At 53.1% G+C, this 22089-nt stretch overlaps 2 protein-coding genes across 2 annotated transcripts; both read right to left on the bottom strand.

The window, feature by feature from the left end:
* Nucleotides 1-1413: 1413 nt before the first annotated feature.
* On the bottom strand, nucleotides 1414-3634 carry LOC137450526 (D-dopachrome decarboxylase). The gene is made up of 3 exons (XM_068157145.1): nucleotides 3452-3634; nucleotides 3110-3285; nucleotides 1414-1704 (listed from the first exon to the last, which is right to left on the bottom strand). The coding sequence occupies exons 1-3, from the start codon at nucleotides 3557-3559 to the stop codon at nucleotides 1632-1634; spliced, it is 357 nt and encodes a 118-aa protein (XP_068013246.1). The 5' UTR covers nucleotides 3560-3634; the 3' UTR covers nucleotides 1414-1631.
* Nucleotides 3635-8619: 4985 nt separating this feature from the next.
* On the bottom strand, nucleotides 8620-18390 carry LOC137450525 (glutathione S-transferase theta-1). Its single transcript, XM_068157144.1, has 6 exons — nucleotides 18205-18390; nucleotides 18039-18095; nucleotides 14402-14489; nucleotides 12675-12825; nucleotides 9746-9922; nucleotides 8620-8842 (listed from the first exon to the last, which is right to left on the bottom strand). Exons 1-6 carry the CDS (start codon nucleotides 18314-18316, stop codon nucleotides 8642-8644), a joined length of 786 nt encoding a protein of 261 aa, XP_068013245.1. The 5' UTR covers nucleotides 18317-18390; the 3' UTR covers nucleotides 8620-8641.
* Between the last annotated feature and the right edge of the window lie 3699 nt (nucleotides 18391-22089).

Below are 22089 nucleotides of genomic sequence, written 5' to 3'. Positions count from 1 at the left end.
AACCAATAAAACTCCAATCAGAGCAGCTAGGGAGCACAGAGCCAGCCCTGTATCCCCACGGACCTCCATGTCCCAAAAGCATGGCCTCAGTTCCCTCTGAGCTCCAGCTGGGACCTGCCCAAGTCAGAGAATGCTTTCCCCATTTATCAGTTTCCTTTGCAAATGTATTGGGTTGGGGCAGCCCCCCTCCCCACCACAGGCAGAAATCATGACTCAAACGGATTGCTAAAGTGATGGAAAAGTTTAAATAGAAAGCCAATAAAAAAACCACAATGAAAGCTTTACAGAGAAGCACAAGCAAAAGAGAGAAACCCCAGAACATACCCAAGAACATCCCATCCCCACCTGGGGCTACACCCAAACCCCCAGGGCTCTTCCTTCCCCCCCCCCCACTGCTAGGCTAGTCTCAGCTGGCCAGATCTGAGACTGCCCATCCTCTCCCCCCCCCCCCACCCCGTGGCCTTGGACCTAGCCAGGCCCCTGGCCGGGAGACATCTCCCCGAGGTGGCAGAGAGGAAGGAAGAAGGAAGTGCCAGACCCCACCGTGGACTCTATAGTGGTGCAGGAATTATGGGCATGGAATACCTGGTTCCTGTGACCCCCCCTGGGCTGGGCCCACTCCTTGGGACCTCCCAGGTGTGGTCTGTGCAGTGGCATCCAGGCCAGCACCCAGCCTAAACCACCACAGCAAAGATAACTTTGCACATTAAAAGTATTGTGCTTTTGTTTTAATGCAGTGCCTTGGGTATTCCAGTCACGTAGTGAGGGAGAGCATAGGGGTCCTAGAGCCCCAGAATAGTTCCTCACAGGGTCATTGAGCTAAAAAAACCCACCACAGAACACAGTGAAATGTATCCTCCCCAGCCCCCTGCAGCAGTGGGGTGAGGAGCAGCGTTTTGAACAGCTGGGTGAATGACAGGGATTAAAGATGCCAGCAGCAGAAGCTGCAAATTGCTTTCCCATGGCACCATGCAGTGCTTCCCACCTCATGCTGCCATTACCACAGTAACATTCAGCCACAAAAAACCTTGTGGGCAAGCAGGAGCAGCCACTGCAGGGGACAATGGAGGTGCCCCAAGCACGAGACCTTAAATAAACAATTATGCAAATGGATCAACCTCCCTCCCAATAACCACTTCAAGAAAGGGCTTTCAGGGAGCCTGAAAAGAGAAGAATTTGACTCCCAAGTCTTCTTAGCTAGCCTGGGACCCTTCTGCTGCCACAGGGAAAGATCAAGAAGGATCTTTCTGTCCTGCAAAATATGAGGAAGTCTGGATGAAGCCAAGAGCCCCTCTGGTCCTCAACCAAGCCAAATGTGTTGTGGGATGAAACTTTTCACTGCTCTATGGCCATCACCACACTGCAGTACCTTAGCCACAGACACAAGGAGAGCTTCTGGACTGTGAGACAGGCTTGAGCCAAAGACCTTGAACCATTTTAATAAAATCAATACAGCTGAGTGCCCCACGCTTGAGCTTCACAGGCACACAGTGCAAAGACATGAAGTGAATGCTAGAGGTGAAAGTGCAGAGCTACACAGATTTGATCATAAGAGGAAACAAGTAGATAGAGCTGCCCAGCTTTGGGTTGTCTTCATCACTGCTTTGTTCCAGCTGGCTGATGGGAAGGGATCATAGGAATGTCATGACTGTTCTGTTCTTGCCAATCTGCCAGGGCTCCAGCGGGTAGAAGCGGATGATGATCCTTTTTGGGTACAAAAGCAAAAATGAAGTGGACAGGAAACATTATTTCACAATCAAATGTTATCCTTACCCAGCCTGCAACCAGGTAGAACAGCTGCACTAAGCTCTGGATGGCTCACACTTCGTGGTTTTAAGAGGAGCAAAAATAAGCTGTGCATGGGCAGGCTGCAGGCAGGTGCCAGGCTTCACCCACACAAACCCAAAGCAGACTGAACTACTGCACTGTTTATAGGAGATTCTTGTCCCTTCCAGAAGGGCCCAAACAGCTCTGAATCTTGTGGGGTGTTTACCCTGGCAGCACCCAAAAGGCAGGGAAATGCTATTATTGTCCTTGGGGAATAGGGGAAGAGGAGCAGAGAGGGACATGATTTACCTTCAGGAACATGGCTTGTCCCAGCATTTTGCCTGGTGACCCTACTGTGAAGCTCTACCACTTCCCACAGGGGTTTGCACAAATAACCATGTCTGGACCTACCTATCCTCAAACCAGCATTTCCCACTGCTCAACAAGTGCAAACTGCTCCATGGTTTTATCTGCGCCTAAACTGCATGCCTAGGGCTCAGCGTGCAAGAGCACTTAATATATGCAATCTAATCTTGGCTCTGTATTACACCTTGATTTCATGGAGGACAAGGGATCATCCATTTCCAACCCCCCTGCCTTCCACTAGCCCAGGCTGCTCAACATCCACTCTGGCCTGGCCTTGAACAGTTCCAGGGAAGGGACACCCACAACTCTGGGCAGCACCATCCAGTGCCTCACACCCTCACAGTGAAGAATTTCTTCCTCACACCTAATCCAAATCTACCCTCTTGAACGTGGAGCCTGTTAACCCTCGTTGTCTCTTCCTGCATGAGCTGATGAAGAGCCTGGAAAATAAATCTGATGAAGAGCAAATGAAGGAGCTGGGAGTGGTTAGCTTAGAGAAGAGGAGACTGAGGGAAGACCTCATTGCTCTCTACAACTACCTGAAAGGAGGTTGTAGAGCGGCTGGTGCTGGTCTCTTCTCACAGGTAATCAGAACAAGAGGGAATGGCCTCAAGCTACACCTGAGTAGGCTTAGACTGGACATGAGAAAAAAGACTTTCCCAGCAAAAGTGGTCCGGCTTTGGAATGTGCTGCTCAGGGAGGTGGTTGAGTCATCAATCCCAGAGGTGTTCAGTCCCTGGGGCTATGGTTTAGGGGTGAACCTTGCAGAGTAGGGTTCTGGGCTGAACTTGGTGATCCTGAGGTCTTTTCCAACCTGAATGTTTCTGTGCCTTCATTCGGCCGTGCCCAGGGCACCCTCACACGGCACAGAGCCGGCAGCACAGCCGCCCTCCCCCCGCCCCTGCGCCGGGCACGGTGCCCTTGCCCCGAGGGGCGCAGAACGCGCGGCAGAGGCGCCGGCCGCGCCCGCACTCACCGCTCGGGGCCGAGGCCCAGCTTGGCCGTCAGGACATCGAAGAAACGAGCGCTGTGCCGCTGGTTCTGCTCCGCCGAGCCCACCACGCCGATGGAGGAGACGACCAGCTGGGCGCAGGGCTCCGCCGAGCCCGACAGCACCATGGGCAGCCCGCTCCGCACCGTCACGTTCACCCGCTGCCGACACAGGCGCCCTCACTCAGTGCCCGCCGCCGACAGGGGCATCCTCAGTGCCCGCCGCCGACAGGGGCACCCTCACTCAGTGCCCGCCGCCGCCCCCGGCCCGGCCTCCTCAGTCGCCCCCGGCCCCGGCCCCTGCCGTCCCTGGCTCCCCGCCGCTCACCTCCGCCGGTTTGCCCAGGATGTCGGCAGCGGCGGCGCAGAGCTCCAGGGCCAGCCCCGGCGGCAGCCGCTCTGCCGGCAGGCTGGTCTCCAGCTCCACGAACGGCATGGCGGCAGCCGGCGCAGCGCAGCCCCGCACCGCCTGGGCCTGGCCCGGGCCGGCCCTCGCTCCGCCTCCGGAGCGGCCTGGCCAGCGCAGCGCCGCCCCGCCCGGGGCTGGCACCTTGCGCCGCTGCGGGGACAGCCGCCGGAGCCCGGCCGCCCTCAGTGCCCCGGGCGGGGCGGTGCTTGTCATGTGCAGGGCGCCACCGGCCTCCCGCCTACCCTCTGCATCGCTGGCACGGCTGTTACAGACCGGGAGGGCAAAACGGATCCCACCGCGCTGCCATGGGACTGCAGGCAGCTGACGGCCACGGGGCAGACGCTTCCGGGCTGGTCCGTGCAGGGAGCGTTAAGGACGGCAGAGCACCAAACCACCAGCGCTTTAAAGAAGTTAAAAGGGTGAGCACAGGGGATTGTTGTTTTATCCAACATACCAAGGTAGCTTCTGCAACCAGGACTTCGAGCTCCAAAGTTCACAAAGGTGATCCTGTCAGTGTCTCACAGGGGCAGTCTAACCTAGACAGACAGCAGAGGTGTCTAGATATCAAAGGTGTCTAATCTAGAGATAAGAGTTTTCTCTGCAGCTGAGCTACTGTCCTGTGAGGGTTCCGTGTGCTCACATACAGCAAGAGGCTCTGAAGCAGCTAGATGAAGAAAGTCATCTTGCTTAAGGCACAGCACCGGTGTGAAAATTAGGATTGTCAGGGTTGGAAGGGACCTCAAGGATCATCCAGTTCCATCCCCCTGCCATGGGCAGGGACACCTCGCACTAGATCAGGTTGCCTAGAGCCACATCCAGCCTGGCCTTCAAAACCTCCAGGGATGAGGCTTCCACCAGCTCCCTGGGCAACTTGTGCCAGTGTCTCACCACCCTCCTGGGGAAGAACTTCTTCCTAACATCCAATCTGAATCTACCCATTTCTAGTTTTGCTCCATTCCCCCTAGTCCTTTCACTCCCTGACACCCTAAAAAGTCCCTCCCCAGCTTTCCTGTAGCCCCCCTTTAAGATACTGGAAGGCCACAATGAGCTCTCCTTGGAGCCTTCTCCTGGCCCTGTAAAATGTGACTCTCTGGGTTCTACAGTTCTGGAACATTCTAATGAAAACTGAGGGAATTGCTCGTTTTCTTAATCCTTTTTTTTTCTGGGGGAATTGCTTGGCCTCACTGCTGCTAGTGAAAACAATACTGGCATGAGGAGCAGTGTGTATAAACCAGCCAGCTACAAGGCTGTAAAAGAGCTGTCTAGGAGATTGTGAAGAGAAGGACCCACCCGGAGAGGGGACAGGGCACAGCAGGCTGGCAGGGAGTGGCCGCTAATACAGGCACTGCCTTCCCATCCAGGACAGCAGCAAGAAGGAACCCAGCAAAACTCTTAGCATTCTAGGGCAAATTTACACAAGGATGTAATCTGTGTCCAGTTCTGGAGCCCCTATTACAAGAGGGATGTGGAGGTGCTGGAACGTGTCCAGAGAAGGGCCACAAGGATGAGCAGAGGGCTGGAGCACCTCTCCTATGAGGACAGACTGAAGGAGTTGGGGCTGTTCAGTCTGCAGAAGAGAAGGCTCCGAGGTGACCTAATTGTGGCCTTCCAGTATCTGAAGGGGGCCTACAGGAAGGCTGGGGAGGGACTGCTCAGGATCTCAGGTAGTGATAGGAGTAGGGGGAATGGAATGAAGCTGGAGGTGGGGAGATTCAGGCTAGATGTGAGGAGGAGGTTCTTCACCATGAGAGTGGTGAAACCCTGGAATGGGTTGTCCAGGGAGGTGGTCGAGGCCCCGTCCCTGGGGGTGTTTAAGCCCAGGCTGGATGAGGCTCTGTCCAGCCTGATGTAGTGTAGGGTGTCCCTGCCCATGGCAGGGGGTTGGAACTAGATGATCCTTGTGGTCCCTTCCAACCCTGAATGAAACTGTGAAACTGTGATAGATCACCCTGAGGTTGGCACTGCCATAAAGGCAGCACCTTGCAAACCTGGGGGGCACACCCACCACTGCCTGATTGCTGGGAGTCATTGCCTCCAGCTAGGATGCCATTTAGGATCTGTTTTTTTCTATTTCTCTCTCAGCCCTTCCAATACTCAAAATCTCTTCCAATCCCAAGGCCAAAACCCTGCACATGATGAGAAAGCAGCACATCAGAAAAGCCTCCAAAAGGAAAAGTGAAGATTCAAGTGTCAGGTGTTAGCAATTGGAACAGGACCTGGAGCTCACAAGCATCTTTAATGATATGCACTATCCTTTACTCTCACTGGTTCACCACCTCAGGAGCAGATTGTTCACAGCTTCCCAGAGTTTTCAGACTAAAGATGTTTGCTTTGTTGTTTCTGTGTTGGAGCAGGCAATTAAAATGTTGGTAGGAGGATGAAGATAGAGCCAAGAGAGGACAGCACAGCAGCAACTGCTCTCAAACATGCTCAGCCTTTGGAAAATCATGGTAGGCTACAGACATCACAGATCCCAGGATGCTAGGGGTTGGAAGGGACCTCCAGAGGTCATTGAGGCCAGCCCCCCTGCCAGAACCCGACCACAGAATCCAGCACAGGTCATACAGGAGTGCATCCAGATGGGGATGGAAAGTCTCCAGAGAAGGAGACTCCACAACCTCTCTGGGCAGCCTGTTCCAGTACTCTGTGACTCTCACAGTGAAAAAGTTCTTCCTCCTCCTGTTGAGGTGGAGCCTCCTGTGCTGGAGTTTCTCTCCATTGCCCCTTGTGCTATCCCAGGGTGCAGGTAAGCAGAGCCTGGCCCCTGACTCTTGACCCCCAGCCCTCAGATATTGATAAACATTGATTAAATCCCCTCTCATCCTTCTCCTCTCCAGACTAACCACCCCCAGGGCTCTCAGCCTCTCCTCATCAGGCAGTGCTGCAGTCCATCATCCTTGCAGCCCTCCCTTGGACTCTCTCCAGCAGATCCCTGTCCCTCTTGAACTGGGGAGCCCAAGACTGGATGCAAGTGAGGTCTCATCAGGGCAGAGTAGAGGGGGAGGAGAACTTCCATGGATCTGCTGGACAGTTCTCTGAATGCCTCCTTGCACAGCTGCACTTGTCAGCATCCATTCAGCAATTTCACTCTCACAATTATCCATAACATCAACCAATTCCCATGTAAAATGGAAGGCAGCTGTTAGCAACATCATGTTGATAAACCATCATTAAAAATGTGATATTCAGGTGTGGGTTGGGAAGAAAAGAGAGGAAGGAGAGGGACAAACATAAGCCTGCTGCTAATACTTTTGGTTCACCAGAAGAGAAGGCTGAACTTCAGTGGGGGGTCCCTTGTCTTTACAGAGAACATCACCCCAGAATTTCCTGCTGATGCAAGCTGAAGCATGCAGTGAAATCACTTTCCAGACAGGGAATTCAAAGATGTCCTTATGCTCTGGGCTCAGCCAGTCATACCTAGACCTCAAACCTTAGCAAAGAACCTCAGCATAACCCATCCAGGCTTATAGAACTTGGCAGCAGCAATGTCACTGGCCAGGACATGGTACTAGTGTGAAGAACAGGAGCCACTTGATTAGTCAGAGAAGCCATTCCTGAAACATTTAACTCATTTTATCTCACTCCTTACAGGAACTGTTCTTGGGTAAGGATTTCAGAGGAAGGATCAACTCCTTCTGAACAGAAAGATGCAGAGAGAGACCCCATCAGTTCCTGCATCCTTTGCAATTCTGCTGTTCTTAGCTGAAGGAACTGGGAAGGGTTGCATTTTCTTTTACCCCACTGGTTGTGCTGCAGGTACAGAGGGGGTTTGCAAGTGAACTACAGCTGGCCAGAAATAAACACAGCCAGGAAAAAAAGAGACCCAAACCAACTCTCTGCCCTTTTATTGTGGTGTTTATGTTGCTCAACACCACAAAAATCTCTCTTACTGCTTCAGCAGCAGCAGGGGCCTTACTTGGTGAACCAGGAGAGTCTCAGAAGAGCACATGCAGATTGAGTGCCCCTCTGCATTTCTAGGAGAAATGTGGATCACTATTAAAGCATCACTGCAGAAAACAAACAAACAATTTACTTGCTGTCCTATTTCAAGAAATCCATGTGAGTACTTCCTTTCAGTGTATTCCCTAGGTAGTACCAACAGAGTGCTCTAGGCAGGCAGTGACTCCAAGGCCACAGCCCCCTCCAGCTTGCTGAAGTAGTTTGGTCTTTATTGCACCACTCTCCCAAGAGCAGCCCCTTGAGCACCACCAAAAGCCAGGCTCTCAGAAGTGGGGAGCAGAGGTTAAACTGCAGCATTGCTAACAACCACAGCTGTAGATCAACATGGAGGAACTTCTCCCAGGAACATGAAGGCTTGGAATGCACACTGGCAGCCAAGGAGGATGCCTCAGCAAAAAGAAACTTAAATCATAGTTAAATGCTTGTGGGTTTGTGGGGTTTGTTTCACTTTTTGTGACTCCTTGTGGTGGTGTGCTGTGCTTGTCAGTGCAGACACAAGCTGAGGAGGTGAGGATCAGGCTGTAGATGTTACAAGCACATAAAGGACTAGGGGGAATGGAATGAAGCTGGAGGTGGGGAGATTCAGGCTGGAGGTGAGGAGGAGGTTCTTCCCCATGAGAGTGGTGAAACCCTGGAATGGGTTGTCCAGGGAGGTGGTCGAGGCCCCATCCCTGGAGGTGTTTAAGCCCAGGCTGGATGAGGCTCTGGCCAGGCTGATCTAGTGTGGGGTGTCCCTGCCCATGGCAGGGGGGTTGGAACTAGATCATCCTTGTGGTCCCTTCCAACCCTATGATACTATGAAAAGCAACACTCATCCTACACTGGTGTCTGCTGTGACCAGCTGTGTCAGGAAATACCATTCCTGTCTCTGCTCACTCTGAGGAGACTGGTGCTGAAATGAAACCCAGATTCATACCTTCAGTGACCTCTAGGGCCTAAGCCTTTTGCAAAATATCAATGTTTAAGGTATTAAACCTTCCCCAGCTTCCACCCCCCAAAGATACAGGAGAGGGCTGGTGGGGGGTAAGCACTCTGCAATTTTGGTGTCAGATTGGCAGTGCTGTTTGCAGTTACAGGCAGAACCAGAGGTCAGAGTTGTTGTTTAAAAAAACCCAAGAGGCAGCAAAAAAAATGCTAAGATAGCTTAATTCATTTCAACATCTTCATCAGCAAAGGTGCTAGGTGCTCTTTCAGTTGTGGATCAATTTGAATGTTGCTCAGTTCTTTGATATTGAGGAGCATCTCATGGGCTTGGAAGAAAAGCTCTTTCCCCACAGCGTCCTCCACCCGCCTGCGCCACTCCAGCAGCCTTGGTCTGTCTTCAAAGATGTCACAACCAACTCCAACAGGCTGCAGAAAGCAGGAAGAGATCAACAGTGAGGCACTGGGCAGTCACTTCTTCACTAAGCCAGCAGGTGTGTATGTGCAGGTGCAGGCAGAGGCAACACAATGAAGAATTGCTCCCAGAGGGGCACCAAGGAGGGTGTCTCTGCCTAGGGGACATAGAAGGTAGCCTGTACATTAAAGATCAGCTCCTGAGTGCCAGAACAGCTGCTAGGAGCAGCAGAGATGACTACCACATTGTGAGTGACTCTCAGGGACAGTATTGAAGCCATGGTAGCTACCAGCTCCAGGGACAACCATGCAGCCTGCAGTACTGAGTGCTGTGCTGAACAGCAAAGGCACAGCACAAAACACTGAGTGTTGCAGATGCCTTAGTTGACATAAAATCGACCCCTTCCACCTTCTGCCTGGGCCACTGGAGCACACAGTGCTGGTTTGCAGTCTCCGGGATACAGAACTGGAAGAGAAAAATCACTTCTGGGCTGCAGGGCCCAGGCCCTGATGGTCTGGCAGAGAACAGCCAGTTTGTCCCAGAGTTAATTTGATTGCCTCTGAGACTCAGACTTCCTTGCAGCTCCCAGGCATGGCATAAGCAGCTTCCACCTGAAGAGGAATATTCTTGCATGAAGAAAGTGATACAGGAATATTTCCCTATTTCATCAGACCTGCCTGCTGCTGCTTCTCACTTTTACATATGACCTCCTTCTCTGGAGGCTGAAGTCACTGTTGCAGCCAGCTTTGTTGTTGTTAGCTGGTTTTCTGAACCCCCTCCCATCATCTCCTCATTGTTCTCTGGAGAGAAGCCCTCACTCCTCTCTGCAGTGAAGCATTACCACATGCTGCACCTCTCCCTGCCCAGCAGCATCTCTGTTCCCTTCTCTGAGGCCGTTGCCACACTCCAGCACTCACTTGCATCAGCTCCACAATGGCCACAAGATCTGCCAGGGAGATCTCATTCCCGATGATAAAAGCCTTGTCCTGCAGAAACCTTTCCTCAAATTGCTTCAGGGAGCTGGAGAGCCCTTCCATGACCTCCTGGAGCTTCTCAGAGGGCAGCGGCTGCCCTGTGAAGAGGGGAATCAGCATCTGAGGAGAGAAACGACTTAAGAGTACAGTCAGCCACCAGCTTATGGATCTGGTGGTGGCCATTTAAGTCACACCTCATGATGCTGGAGCTTCCTGGGCTGCTGCAGTCCCAGGTACCCCATGGACAGAGCACACAAGCAGACCTGTAACCTCCAGCTAATGGACAGCAAACTGCAGGATGGTATCAAGGATTTAGTTCATTCAGTTGCCCAGCAGCTGTGCCCTGCCCCTCCACCTTGTTGGGTTGCAAAAGAAAACTGGCCAACAGCTCCAGGGAAGACAAGTCTTAGCCACAGCCAGCCCTGCTGTGCCCTCTGTTTCAACAGCCTGCCAAGACAGGTCAGGAGGCTGCCTGTCCACCACCCACCCCTGCCGCCCACCCCGCTATGTACCTGGGTGCTGGAGGCAGACAGCAGCTGCCTGTCCTGCAGGGGGAGGGAAGGGAGGTCATGGTGATGGCTGTGCCTGGGAGCATAGGGAGAGGACTTCAGTGACTCAGTGCTGGCTGGAGGGGCAGGAAATGGCTTCCTCTGTGTGTCAGCAGCCAGCAAGGCTGGGGGTGGGTAAGCACCTTTTCTACAGCAGCCTTTCTGTGGTCTCCCAAGCACCACTCTTCAAACCACTGGAAAACCCTCCAAGAGCAATGATGTAAGTGCAGTCCTTGTCTGCACAGACTGGCTGGCACAGGGGCTGGCTGCCTTTCTCCAGGAGGTTGGTCACCACCTACAGAGGTGCACGCACCACCGGAGCCCAGAGCTTCGCAGCTGTGCTGCCTCCACCTACCACAGCTACAAGAGAACAGTTCCTGGGGAGAAGCAACATCACAGATCCAAGTTTCCAGAGGTGGGAGCAGACTGAACTTCTATTATTGCTAATTGATTCAACAATTCAAGCAGGAATTGCTCAGTCCAGCAGAGGATTTCTGCCAAGTACATGTGGAATCTATTTCATCAGAAAATTCCTGGTTCCAGTTTTGCACAGGGGGATCTCTGTGGATCATCACTTGAGACAACAACTTCTTCCTTCTCTGTACCTCAGGGCAGCCTCTCTTCTTCCATGTCTACCTAATATTCCTTCTCTTACATGGTGGCTTTTTGTGTTCCCCCCTTTTCAATTATTCTGAGCTTTTCAGTATCTTGAGTTATCTATTCACCAGCAACAATTAGTTGGATTTCTTCCCCTTGGAGCTCTGCAATCACAGCCTGCAGAGACTGGAAGAAACTGCTTCTTCTGATTCATATTTGAATTGCTACCCTGTGCTCTGCAGCCAAAAATTCAAATGTCAGTAAATCAAAAAGCTAAATGAGTCCTGATATGCTTTGTTAGGCACAGACAAGGACAGACTTTGCAGAGGAAGAAATCCAGTGCAAAGGATTTCAGCTGAAATTCCATACCACAGCTGTACTTGCAGGGTGTCTCTTGGCACTGTCTCTCCCAGGACACTGCATTAACTGCCTGGTGAGCTGGCTGAAAATAGGTGCCCAGCAAAATCATCTGATTGTCTGCCTCAGGGTGGTTCAGTACCTTTTGCCTCAATGCAAATTGATATGACCACACTGAATAAAGACATTCTGCTCCTCTCTGTGTCTCTGTCCCTGAGCCTGTTCCAGAGAAGTCCCCAGATGTGCTCCAAGCAGAAAACTCCTTCTTGACTTCCAGCCTGCTGGGGCTGCAGGGACGTGCACGAAGAACGCTTTGTGCTTCCAGCAAAGAAGCAGAGGCACAGCAGAGAATCCAAACTTCTGTCTCTCTGCAGGCTCTGCACAGCTGTGCAGGGAGGCCCTGGGAGGCAACACCCAAACTGTTACACCTTCATTCACACATCCAGGCGATGGAAGTCTGTTGGGCTTGGAGCCCTTCTGTGCCAGACCTACTTTTAAGTTTAAAAAACCCCAACAAACCAAACCAAACCCAACCACAACAAAGGCAGAAAAGAGCCACAGCTGGTTTTGCCAGATCCTAACGCTGGGCAGGAAGAATCACAGGAGCAGGGAGGTCATCCTGCCCCTGTACACTGCACTGGTTAAGCCACACCTTGAGTCCTGTGTCCAGTTCTGGGCCTCTCTGTTTAGGAAAGATGTTGAGTTGCTGGAAGGTGTCCAGAGAAGGGCAACAAAGCTGGGGAGGGGTTTGGAATACAAGCCCTGTGAGGAGAGGCTGAGGGAGCTGGGGTTGCTTAGTCTGGAGAGGAGGAGGCTCAGAGGAGACCTTATTGCTGTCTCCAACTACCTGAAGGGAGGTTGTAGCCAGGTGGGGGTTGGTCTCTTCTCCCAGGCAACCAGCACCAGAACAAGAGGACACAGTCTCAAGCTGTGCCAGGGGAGGTTTAGGCTGGATGTTGGGAAGAAGTTCTTCATAGAGAGAGAGAGATTGGCCATTGGAATGTGCTGCCCAGGGAGGTGGTGGAGTCGCCATCACTGGAGGTGTTTAGGAGGAGACTGGCTGGGGTGCTTGGTGCCATGGGTTAGTTGGTTGGGTGGTGTTGGATGATAGGTTGGACTCGATGATCTTGGAGGTCTCTTCCAGCCTGGTTTCTTCTATTCTATTGAGGCTGGAAAAGACCTCTGAGATCAAGAGCAGCCTATGCCCTAACACCATGACATCAGCTAAACCATGCCACCAAGTGCCACCTCCAATCTTCTCCCTTCTCTGAGTGCTCCTTGCAGCTAGGAATGGCCTAACTGTGAGAAACTCCAGAGTGGGACCATGAAAACCATCACCTCCCAAGCCTTTCAATATTCAGTCTGCTTACCTTGATCCACATGGTCTTAGGAGCACTAGCCCTGATGTTAGCATGATGCCATGAGAGGTATTCGTCCACCTGGGCCCTCTTCTGGATGTCTGCTGGGTACCAGTGGTCAGGAGTGTTGTACTTTCGACTCAGGTACAGCAGGATGGCTGTGCTGCTCAGACAGAAACCAGAGACAAGGCACAGGGACTTAAGGCTGCAGAGTGCTTCTGCCTAAGCTCCCTCTCCTGCCCTTTCTCAGCGGGCTGCTGCCACTCAACAGGCACTCAGGTCAGGATTTCCCCTGGAGCCTGGGTACTGTACATAGGCATCTAACTCCTGCTGGAATCAGAGATGGAACTTCACCTTAGCTCCCATGGAAACTCACCTGCTGGTAAATCACAGCGCTGTCTGTGGTGCAGAGTACTGCTGGACAGTGCTGGGGCAAGCAAACCACAAAGCTCCAGGATCAGCCCTCAGCAATGTTAACCCCACTTGTTCCTCAGCTCTTGTGACCCATCTCTCTGACACCTCTGTGCTTGTGCACCTGGTGAAACTCTAAGGGGCTGCATGGCCTTTTCATCACATCTGACTCTAGCCTGCAGCTGCCACTCAAGTCAGTGGAGGTGATTCTACCTTTCTGGTTTGGTGAGACCTCACCTGCAGTACTACATCCAGCTATGGGACCCCCACACAAGAGAGATGTGGAGGAGGTCCAGAGGAGGGACACAAAGATGGTCAGAGGGCTGGAGCACCTCTCCTGTAATGACAGACTGAGAGAACTGGGGCTGCTCAGCCTGGAGAAGAGAAGGCTCCAGGGAGACCTTAGAGCTGCATTTCAGTATCTGCAGAGGATCTACAGGCAGGCTGGGGAGGGACTGTTCAGAAGGGGCTGTGGGGATAGGCTGAGGGGCAGTGGTTTGGAACTGGAGCAGGGCAGACTTAGGTTGGACATCAGGAGGGAGTTCTGCACAGTGAGAGTGGGGAGACACTGAGACAGGCTACCCAGGGAGGTGGTTGAGGCTCCATCCCTGGAGACATTCAAGCTCAGCCTTGCTGTGTCCCTGTGCGGCCTGCTCTAGCTGGAGGTGTCCCTGCTGCCTGCAGGGGCTTGGACAAGATGTCCTCTGAGGGTCCCTTCCAGCTCAACCCAATCTGTGAGACTGTGAGGTTCCAGCAAGGAGAGCCTGCAGAATCTTCCTGCCTTTGTGCAGATGTTTATACTTTTGATAACTGGCAGAAGAAGTCAGATGGAAAAACATCTTAGTCATCTGCAGCAAAGATGTCGGCTGCTGCTACAAAATAGATGGCACAGAAAATCCTGTGCTGACAAACCAGAAGAAAATGCAGCCCCCCTCTGACCATGCTGACACTGCTGCAGTTCAAACATGGCAGTATTATGGCACCAGCCTCCTTATTAACTCTTGTAAAGCAAACCCTGCATCTTCTCCCTGTCGGTGTCCCCTTGTCTTGGTGGCTAGCTCAGCTAAACAGAATTGTCCCAAGCTTTAAACGTTCCCCAGAAGTGTTTCTGATCCCATTTTGAGGTAAGTGCACCCAGGGCAAAATCAGGAAGCCAGCCAATTTGTTTACATTCTGGAAGGTAATTCAAATGGAAAATGGCAAATGAGGTTATCCCGTCAGGAATGAGCAACGTGCTCAGGAATCCTGCCTCGCTCCACAGGAATGGCATCTCCCAAACGCTGCACAGACTCCTGGCACCCAAGGAAGTCTGAGCACTGAGTTCTTACCATTCTGCTAGGGTGAAGTCTCCATCCTTCAGTGCTGGTACCTTCTTCAAGAGGGTGACTTTGCCAGCTCCTTCACTGCTTGATGGCCCTAAGAATAGGAACAGAGAAGCTAGAGGTTAGAAGCATGTCTGGGGCAGGGAGGGAAAGACAGAAGTTAGGATGAAGACAACTGAGGACCTGGGGAAAAAAAAAATATTTGCCAAGTGTGAGAGACTAAATCTGATTTTTCTTGATGTGACTCAACAAAGATAAAATCACCTTGGCTGCTTGCCCAGACAATAGCTGATGTGTACTGGGCAGAGCCGCTGGAAGGACTCTCGGGCAGGTGTATCGATAAGGATTGCTCAGGAGGCTGCAGCTGTCCTGGGAATGGGCAGAGGCCAATCGATACTCTCTGGAATACACATACCTAAAAACTGCATAAAAGATCTGGGCAACTACTGGCTCAGAAGAAGGAAAACACAGGAGAAGGAAAACATGGAAGGAAAAGACCTGGATAATGCTGCTGAGAAGGAAAAGCCCAGGGCAATGCTGCTCTGAAGAAAGATGGAGAGAACACCAGGAGACAAAAATGACAGAGCCATCACCATGTAGCCTGGAAGAAGCAGACCAAGAGGTCTCTCTCTCTCTCTCTCTCTCTCTCTCTCTCTCTCTCTCTCTCTCTCTCTCTCTCAGTGTCTTAAATTCCACCTGCTGCAACTCATGGAGCTGAGGAGGCCACTCAGAGGACAACATCTCTTCTACAGCCAAAGCTGCAGCACCTTTCCTCCACAGACCCAAACTGTCTTGGGGGGTGAGTGGTATGGTAATATAATTCCTTTCCTCTTCTCTCTCCCACTCATTATTCTCTCTCTCCCCTTCTGATCCATTCACTTTATTTGTGTAATAAATAGTCTAGCTGTTGATATTTTGGCCTCGTTTGTGCCTCTCATTTCATAACACAGTAATATTCAAAAGAGCTGAGGCTCTTTCCCTCTCCAGAGCGAGACACCAAGGAAGCAGCATCTGGAAAAGTTGAATTTGCATGCAGAGCATCCTCATGAGGGCAGATGGTTGCTAGTCCTGGTCCTGACCAGGACAGAGTCATTTTCCTGAAGCCAGTAAATGTAGCTGACTCTAGCCAGGATGGAGCCACGATGGAAAGCAACTGCACAGCTGTTGTGGCTAATTAATCAAAGAACATGACTGGCTTATAGACACATGGAGAAACAGTTTTGTTCCTGTTTGCTTTGTCTCTGAAGAGCAGAGGGAATTGAGCTTTTACAAAGCAAGTAAATGCTGTCAGCAGAGCTGATCCCTCTGCAGACAGGCAGCTGAGGATGTCTCCATTGTTTCTGCTGGGGTGGGCAAAACACAGATCCCAGCAACACAACAGCAGACTCATGAAATCCTCCACTTTGCCACAGGGGACGTTAGCTAAGGAGCAAAGAAACTCTAGCACCTCTACTCTGCCCTACCCCTGCCTCTCACTGCATGTCAGGAAAACAGAAGACACAATCCCATAAGAGTTTGAACAGCTCCACAGCTCCGTGGTGTGGAGGCATTAACAGCTGACTACCGATCAGGTTTTCAGCTTCCTGCTGCAGGCACCGGAGCTGCCAGTCAGCAGTTAAATGCCAGGGAGTAGTACGAGCCCAGGAACACCTGTGTAAAAGGTGTGAGGAGTTTGCTTTGCTTGTTTTAGCTGCTTTCCTGCAGAAGCAGCCATGACATTTAGGGTGCAAATCCTAATCAAATCAGCATGACCCAAAGGCAGTCTCGTTCAAAACCCCTTTGCTCAAAACACAGAATGGCCATCGTTGGGCAGGCAGTGATCTACAGCACCAAGAATGATTTGCCCTGTTCAGGAGGCAGTGGCTACTTTATAGGCAGGACAAACGTGCAGCAGGAAACAGCTTCTAAAAATAACCCCAGCCTTTTGGGTATCAAGTTTTGGCTTTGTTAGCAGACAACTGAGGAACTACGATAGGGGAAGTAAGCAGTGGGTGAGGGGAGCTCAAATCAGGCCAGAGCCTGCAGCAGTCCCAGCAGGAAGAGTGAACAGCTCAGTGCCCTGATGGCATTAACCTGGCATCACAGCAGGCTGGACAAGGAGGTCAGTGTCTGTTACACAGACTGCACTACAGCCAGCCCAGCCATGGCACCTCGTTTGCTTTGGCTCTCACAAGGGCTTTGTGTGCAGACATTAACCACTTGTGCTGAGACCCTGCCACTGATTGAAGCCCTGGTACAGACACCAACTCCAGGCTGCTTCCTGGGGACCAGTGCTCAGCACATTAAAACAATTTGCATTTGCTGTCTAGCAGGGCTGAAGCTCATGACTCTCTTCCAGCAAGCAGTGCCTGGCTCTTTGTTTAGTGATCTTAGGTGGCTCATCTTTATCATTCCCCTGATACTGACTTGCCTTAGGCTGCTGTTTAACATCAGTTGCAACTGGGATCATTAATTCTTGATGCCCCCTTCCTCCCCCCCGCAAGATAAACACACACACTATGCAGGGCTGGGCTGTGAGGAGTAACTTTAACAAGCAGTGTACAAAGTGTCAGAGAGCAGGGCAGGCTGCTCGCAGGAGGAATTCTCAAGCACAAGTCATAGTGCAGGGAAGGAGATTGACTGGTGGGCAAGAAAAGCAGTGGACAAGAAAAGACAAACGATAATCAGGCTACTTGTCAATCACTCCCTGCCTAATCATCTCCTCTGCCAAGGATTTCAAAGAGCCATTGCTTTGCCTTAGGCAAAATAAGTGAGAGTTTCCTAGGAAAATGCAGTATGTCAGTGGGCAATAGTCTTCTTGTGGGGTTGGACAGGTCTGGACAGGTCTGAACAGCTGAGTGCTCTGCTAAGTGCACCGCCCCAGAGCGCTCCCCGGCTGTCCCCGCGACTGATTTGCCAGCAATGGCTGGAGGAACATTCCTTGGGAAGCCACAAAAATAGCTGCAGCACAGCTAGGAGACCGCTCCGGGAAGAAAGGCTGCGTGGTCGCAGCACCGTGTTCAGGCCGCTCCGCAGGGCGCATTTGAAACAGCTCAGGTTACCAGGGGTGTGTGGGGCAGGCAGAGCTCTCGAGGGCTGGCACCGGCCTCGGCTCTGAGGTGCGAGTCTGGGCAGTCACTACGAGTCACTACGAGCCCCTGTCGCGAGAGGACTCCAGGTGAGAGCACAGAGAAGCCTCCTCTCAGCCCTGCATCCCTCTCAGAAACAGGTGACCTCCCGCCTCCACCAGCTCCTCGATGGGCTCCAACGTTGCCTGCCGCAGCTGGCCCTGAGCCTCCCAGGCCGGGGCTGAGACTGCCCCAGCAGAGAGAGGTTCCTCGCACGGCTCTCAGTCCGCAGGGCACCGAGAGCTCCCACGGGTACAGCGCTGTCCGGCTCAGCAGCCGCCCGCCGGGGAGGCCAAGAGCTCCTTGGGGCCGTGAGGGCAAATCCCCTCCGGGGGCTGCGCCATCCGGGCCCGGGGCCCTTCTGCCTGGAGGACGAGGCTGGGGCGCAGGCAGAGCCCGGGGGTCAGCCGCGGCTGGGGGTCGCTCTCCGACGCCGGGTGCTGACAGCGTCCCGCAGCGCGGCTGCTTCCCTCCCTGCCCGCCGGACGAACGCCCGGGGCGGGGGGTACCGGTCCCTTCCCCTCCCGTCCGCTCACCTGCACGGGGCTGCTCCGCGCCGCTCCCCGCCGCCGGCCTCTTCCCCAGCACCGAGTCTGCCAAGAGAGGGGCGCTGAGACCGCGGGCCCCGGTGGGCTGCAGCCCGCCCTGGCCCACCGCCCACCCGCCAGCAGCTGTGCAGCGGGCGGGCCGTACCCGTCCCACCTTTGAAGAGCTCCACGTGCTTGAACTCGAAGGGGATGTTGTTGCTCCGAGCGAAGATGTAGATGGAGCGGCAGGGCTGCGAGAGCAGGTCCAGGTACAGCTCCAGCCCCATCCTGCCGCCGTCCGGCCCGGTCCGCGGGAGGCTGCCGCGCTGCTGTCCCTGTCAACCGTCCGGAGCCGCCCCGCGCGGGCGGGCGGGCGGGGGCCGAGCCGTGCGCGGGCGGGCGGGGGCTAAGGGCCCTCCCCCGGGCAGCGCCGGCGGCGGGCGGTGGCTGCCAGAAGTCGCTCTCCGACCCCGCTGCCCGTCTTGGTGCGAGGAGGGGTCGTGGGGCAGCTGAGTCTGCTGCTTGGGGGGGCCTCGGGGCAAGGAGAGAAAAGTCACTGAGGGGAGGGGGAGCGGCGGAGGACCCAGAGAGAGCCTTTCCGGCGGGGTCAGCGAGTCAGGGATAGAGCCGCGGGTGGGGGGACACAAGGGTCGGCAGCCCTGGCCGTGCTCAGGCCAGGTTCAGGGGAGGGACATATCAGTCACGTTAAACCACAAGCGATGGTAGTTCACGAGTAAAATGAATGGTGACTTACCAACCTCGAAAGAGAGCAAAGCTCTGGAGAACAGCAGCTGAGCCACTCAGAACAGTCATTCCTGGCCAAGCCCACCTTGGCTCAGCTGACACCTTTTTATCAGCGCTGTGCCAGAGAGCTTGTGTGTCACATGCAGATCCTTGGAAAGAGCTGCAGGAATCTCGGGGAGAGGGAAGTGGAGAATCAGTTGCTCTTTTACTTGTGTGAAGGGTTGCTACAGAGGGTGGTGCAAAGGCTGGGTGCTGAGTGGGACCGTGCTGACTGAGGAACTGCAAACTGGAACACTTTCAGCTGCTCCCTTTTGCCAGGACTGCAACTCTGAGGACTCCAGAGGAATTGGGCTTCCTGTTAGACTGCTTGGTCTGTCAGAGCGCAGCGCCCAAGCTGCATCTCAACAGGAAGGATGGAGGCTGCTGCACCACACAACTGTTTAGGAGTCACTGCTCAGATTGAGAAGTGCACAATAAGAGTTTTTCAGTTCCTTGGCCAGAACAGGGAGAGGGGCAGTGCACGCCCTTCAGCTGCCCTGCAGTTTACCCTCTGGACTTCCGGAGGGCAGACTTCAGGTTACTCAAGGAACTAACTCAAAGGGTTCCTTGGGATAAAGCCCTTAAAAATAAAGGGGCCCAGGAGAGCTGGACCTGCTTCAAGGAAGAACTCTTGAAGGTGCAGGAACAGGCTGTGCCAATGTGCCGGAAGATAGCCGCCGGGGCAGACGGCCAGCCTGGATGGGCAATGAACTTCTAATAGAACTAAGGGAAAAAAAGAGGGTGTGTCATCTTTGGAAGAAAGGGGAGGCAACCCATGGAATGTTTAAGGATGTTGCTAGGTCATGTAGGAAGAAAATTAGGGGGGCAAAAGCACATTTGGAGCTTAAACTGGCCTCTGCTGTGAAGGACAACAAAAAGTCCTTCTATAAATGCATTAAAGGCGAGAGGAAGGGCAAGGACAACCTCCACTCCTTGGTGGACATGGAGGGGAATGTTGTATCAAAGGATGAGGAAAAGGCAGAGGTACTTAACACCTTCTTTGCCTCAATTTTTACTAGCAGGACAGAACGTCTTCCAGACAGCTGGCCTGCAGAGCTGGCAGAAGGAGCCAAGGAGCTGCGTAGTTTCCCTATGTTCCAGGAGCAGATAGTTGGAGCTCTCCTCAGCCGCTTGGATCCCCACAAGTCCATGGGACCAGATGGGATCCATCCTAGGGTGCTGAGAGAGCTGGCAGAGGAGCTGGCCAAGCCACTCTCCATCATTTTTCATCAGTCCTCGCTCACTGGAGAGGTCCCAGAGGACTGGAAGCTGGCCAGTGTGGTGCCCATCCACAAGAAGGGCTGGTTGGATGAGCCAGGGAATTATAGGCCTGTCAGCCTGACCTCAGTGCCAGGCAAGATTATGGAACAGGTTATCCTGAGTGCAATCACACAGCACCTACAGGATGGCCAAGGGATCAGGCCCAGCCAGCATGGATTTAGGAAGGGCAGATCCTGCCTGACCAACCTGATCTCCTTCTATGACCAGAAGTCATAGAAGTCACTGAAGTCCAGTCTGCCTGGACTTCAGGAGGGCCTTTGACACCATCCCCCACAGCAAACTCCTGGCCAAGCTGTCAGCCCATGGCTTGGATGGGAGCACACTGTACTGGGTTAGGAACTGGCTGGAGGCTGAGCCCAGAGAGTGGTGGTGAATGGTGCCACAGCCAGCTGGCAGCCAGTCACTAGTGGTGTGCCCCAAGGATCAGTGCTGGGCCCCATGATCTTTAATATCTTCATTGATGATCTGGATGAGGGCATTGAGTCCATCATCAGTAAATTTGCTGACGACACCAAGCTGGGGGCAGGAGTTGATCTGCTGGAGGGTAGAGAGGCTCTGCAGAGCGACCTCGACAGGCTGGACAGATGGGCAGAGTCCAAGGGCATGAGATTGAACACATCCAAGTGCCAGGTTCTGCACATTGGCCACAACAACCCCAGGCAGGGCTACAGGCTGGGGTCAGAGTGGCTGAGAGCAGCCAGGCAGAGAGGGACCTGGGGGTACTGGTTGATGGTAGGCTGAACATGAGCCTGCAGTGTGCCCAGGCAGCCAAGAGCACCAATGGCATCCTGGCCTGCATCAGGAAGAGTGTGGCCAGCAGGAGCAGGGAGGTCATTCTGCCCCTGTACACTGCACTGGTTAGGCCACACCTCGAGTCCTGTGTCCAGTTCTGGGCCCCTCAGTTTAGGAAGGAGGTTGACTTGCTGGAACGAGTCCAGAGAAGGGCAACAAAGTTGGTGAGGGGTTTGGAACACAGCCCTGTGAGGAGAGGCTGAGGGAGCTGGGGTTGCTTAGCCTGGAGAAGAGGAGACTCAGGGGTGACCTTATTGGTCTCTATAACTACCTGAAGGGAGGTTGTAGACAGGCAGAGGTTGGTCTCTTCTCCCAGGCAGCCAGCACCAGAACAAGAGGACACAGTCTCAGGCTGCACTAGGGGAGGTTTAGGTTGGATGTTAGGAAGAAGTTCTACACAGAGAGAGTGATTGCCCATTGGAATGGGCTGCCTGGGGAGGTGGTGGAGTCACCATCACTGGAGGTGTTCAGGAGGAGACTTGATGGGGTGCTTGGTGCCATGGGTTAGCTGTTTAGGTGGGTTGGATTGGTTGATGGGTTGGACAGGATGATCTTGAAGGTCTCTTCCAACCTGGTTTGGTCTATTCTATTCTATTCTATTCTATTCTATTCTATTCTATTCTATTCTATTCTATTCTATTCTATTCTATTCTATTCTCCAGAGCACCTGCACACAACAGCAACACACCAGAGTGAAGGCTTGCAGGGTGCTTTGGCGGGAGCTTGAGTTGATGTCAGACTCCTTCAGTGCAAAGAAGACTTAAGGGAGTGGGAGAAAGAAGTGTGAATGTGTCTCTGCACAGGTAATAGTCCAAGAAGTCTTTGTGCTTCGGAATGATTGCACATGCCTGAGCTACCAGTGAGAAGAGTTTATTGATCTCAGTGATGGGAAGCAGCCCTGCTTCACTTTGCTCCTTTCTTTATGGTTCAGTTGTTCCATGAGTCCTATCTGGATTTCAAAGCCCTTTCCGTGTGCCTCCTGGACACTTTCCTTCTTTCAGTTTTTCCTCCAGCTTGCTGTCAGCATTGCACAGCCCACACAGATACTTTTACCTGGCCATGCTGTGTGGCAATAGAATGGAATAGAAAAGAAATAGGAATAGAACAGAATAGAATTAACCAGGTTGGAAAAGACCTTTGAGACCATCAAGTCCAACCTATCACCCAACACCATCTGATCAACTAACCCATGGCACCAAGCACC

Source organism: Melanerpes formicivorus, unplaced genomic scaffold (assembly GCF_026170545.1).
Source record: "Melanerpes formicivorus ecotype bairdi unplaced genomic scaffold, bMelFor1.0.p_v2 SCAF_36, whole genome shotgun sequence".
Classification (NCBI taxonomy): Eukaryota; Metazoa; Chordata; class Aves; order Piciformes; family Picidae; genus Melanerpes; species Melanerpes formicivorus.
This window is presented reverse-complemented; position numbering and strand designations above follow the sequence as displayed.

Coding starts and splice junctions, on each gene's coding strand:
- LOC137450526 (XM_068157145.1), bottom strand. CDS start 3,559: ATGCCGTTCGTGGAGCTGGAGACCAGCCTGCCGGCAGAGCGGCTGCCG. Junction 3,286..3,451: donor TCCTGGGCAAACCGGCGGAG/GTGAGCGGCGGG, acceptor CTGTGTCGGCAG/CGGGTGAACGTGACGGTGCG. Junction 1,705..3,109: donor CTGGGCCTCGGCCCCGAGCG/GTGAGTGCGGGC, acceptor GTACCCAAAAAG/GATCATCATCCGCTTCTACC.
- LOC137450525 (XM_068157144.1), bottom strand. CDS start 18,316: ATGGGGCTGGAGCTGTACCTGGACCTGCTCTCGCAGCCCTGCCGCTCC. Junction 12,826..14,401: donor GACTTCACCCTAGCAGAATG/GTAAGAACTCAG, acceptor CTGTCTGAGCAG/CACAGCCATCCTGCTGTACC. Junction 8,843..9,745: donor CCATTGTGGAGCTGATGCAA/GTGAGTGCTGGA, acceptor TGCTTTCTGCAG/CCTGTTGGAGTTGGTTGTGA.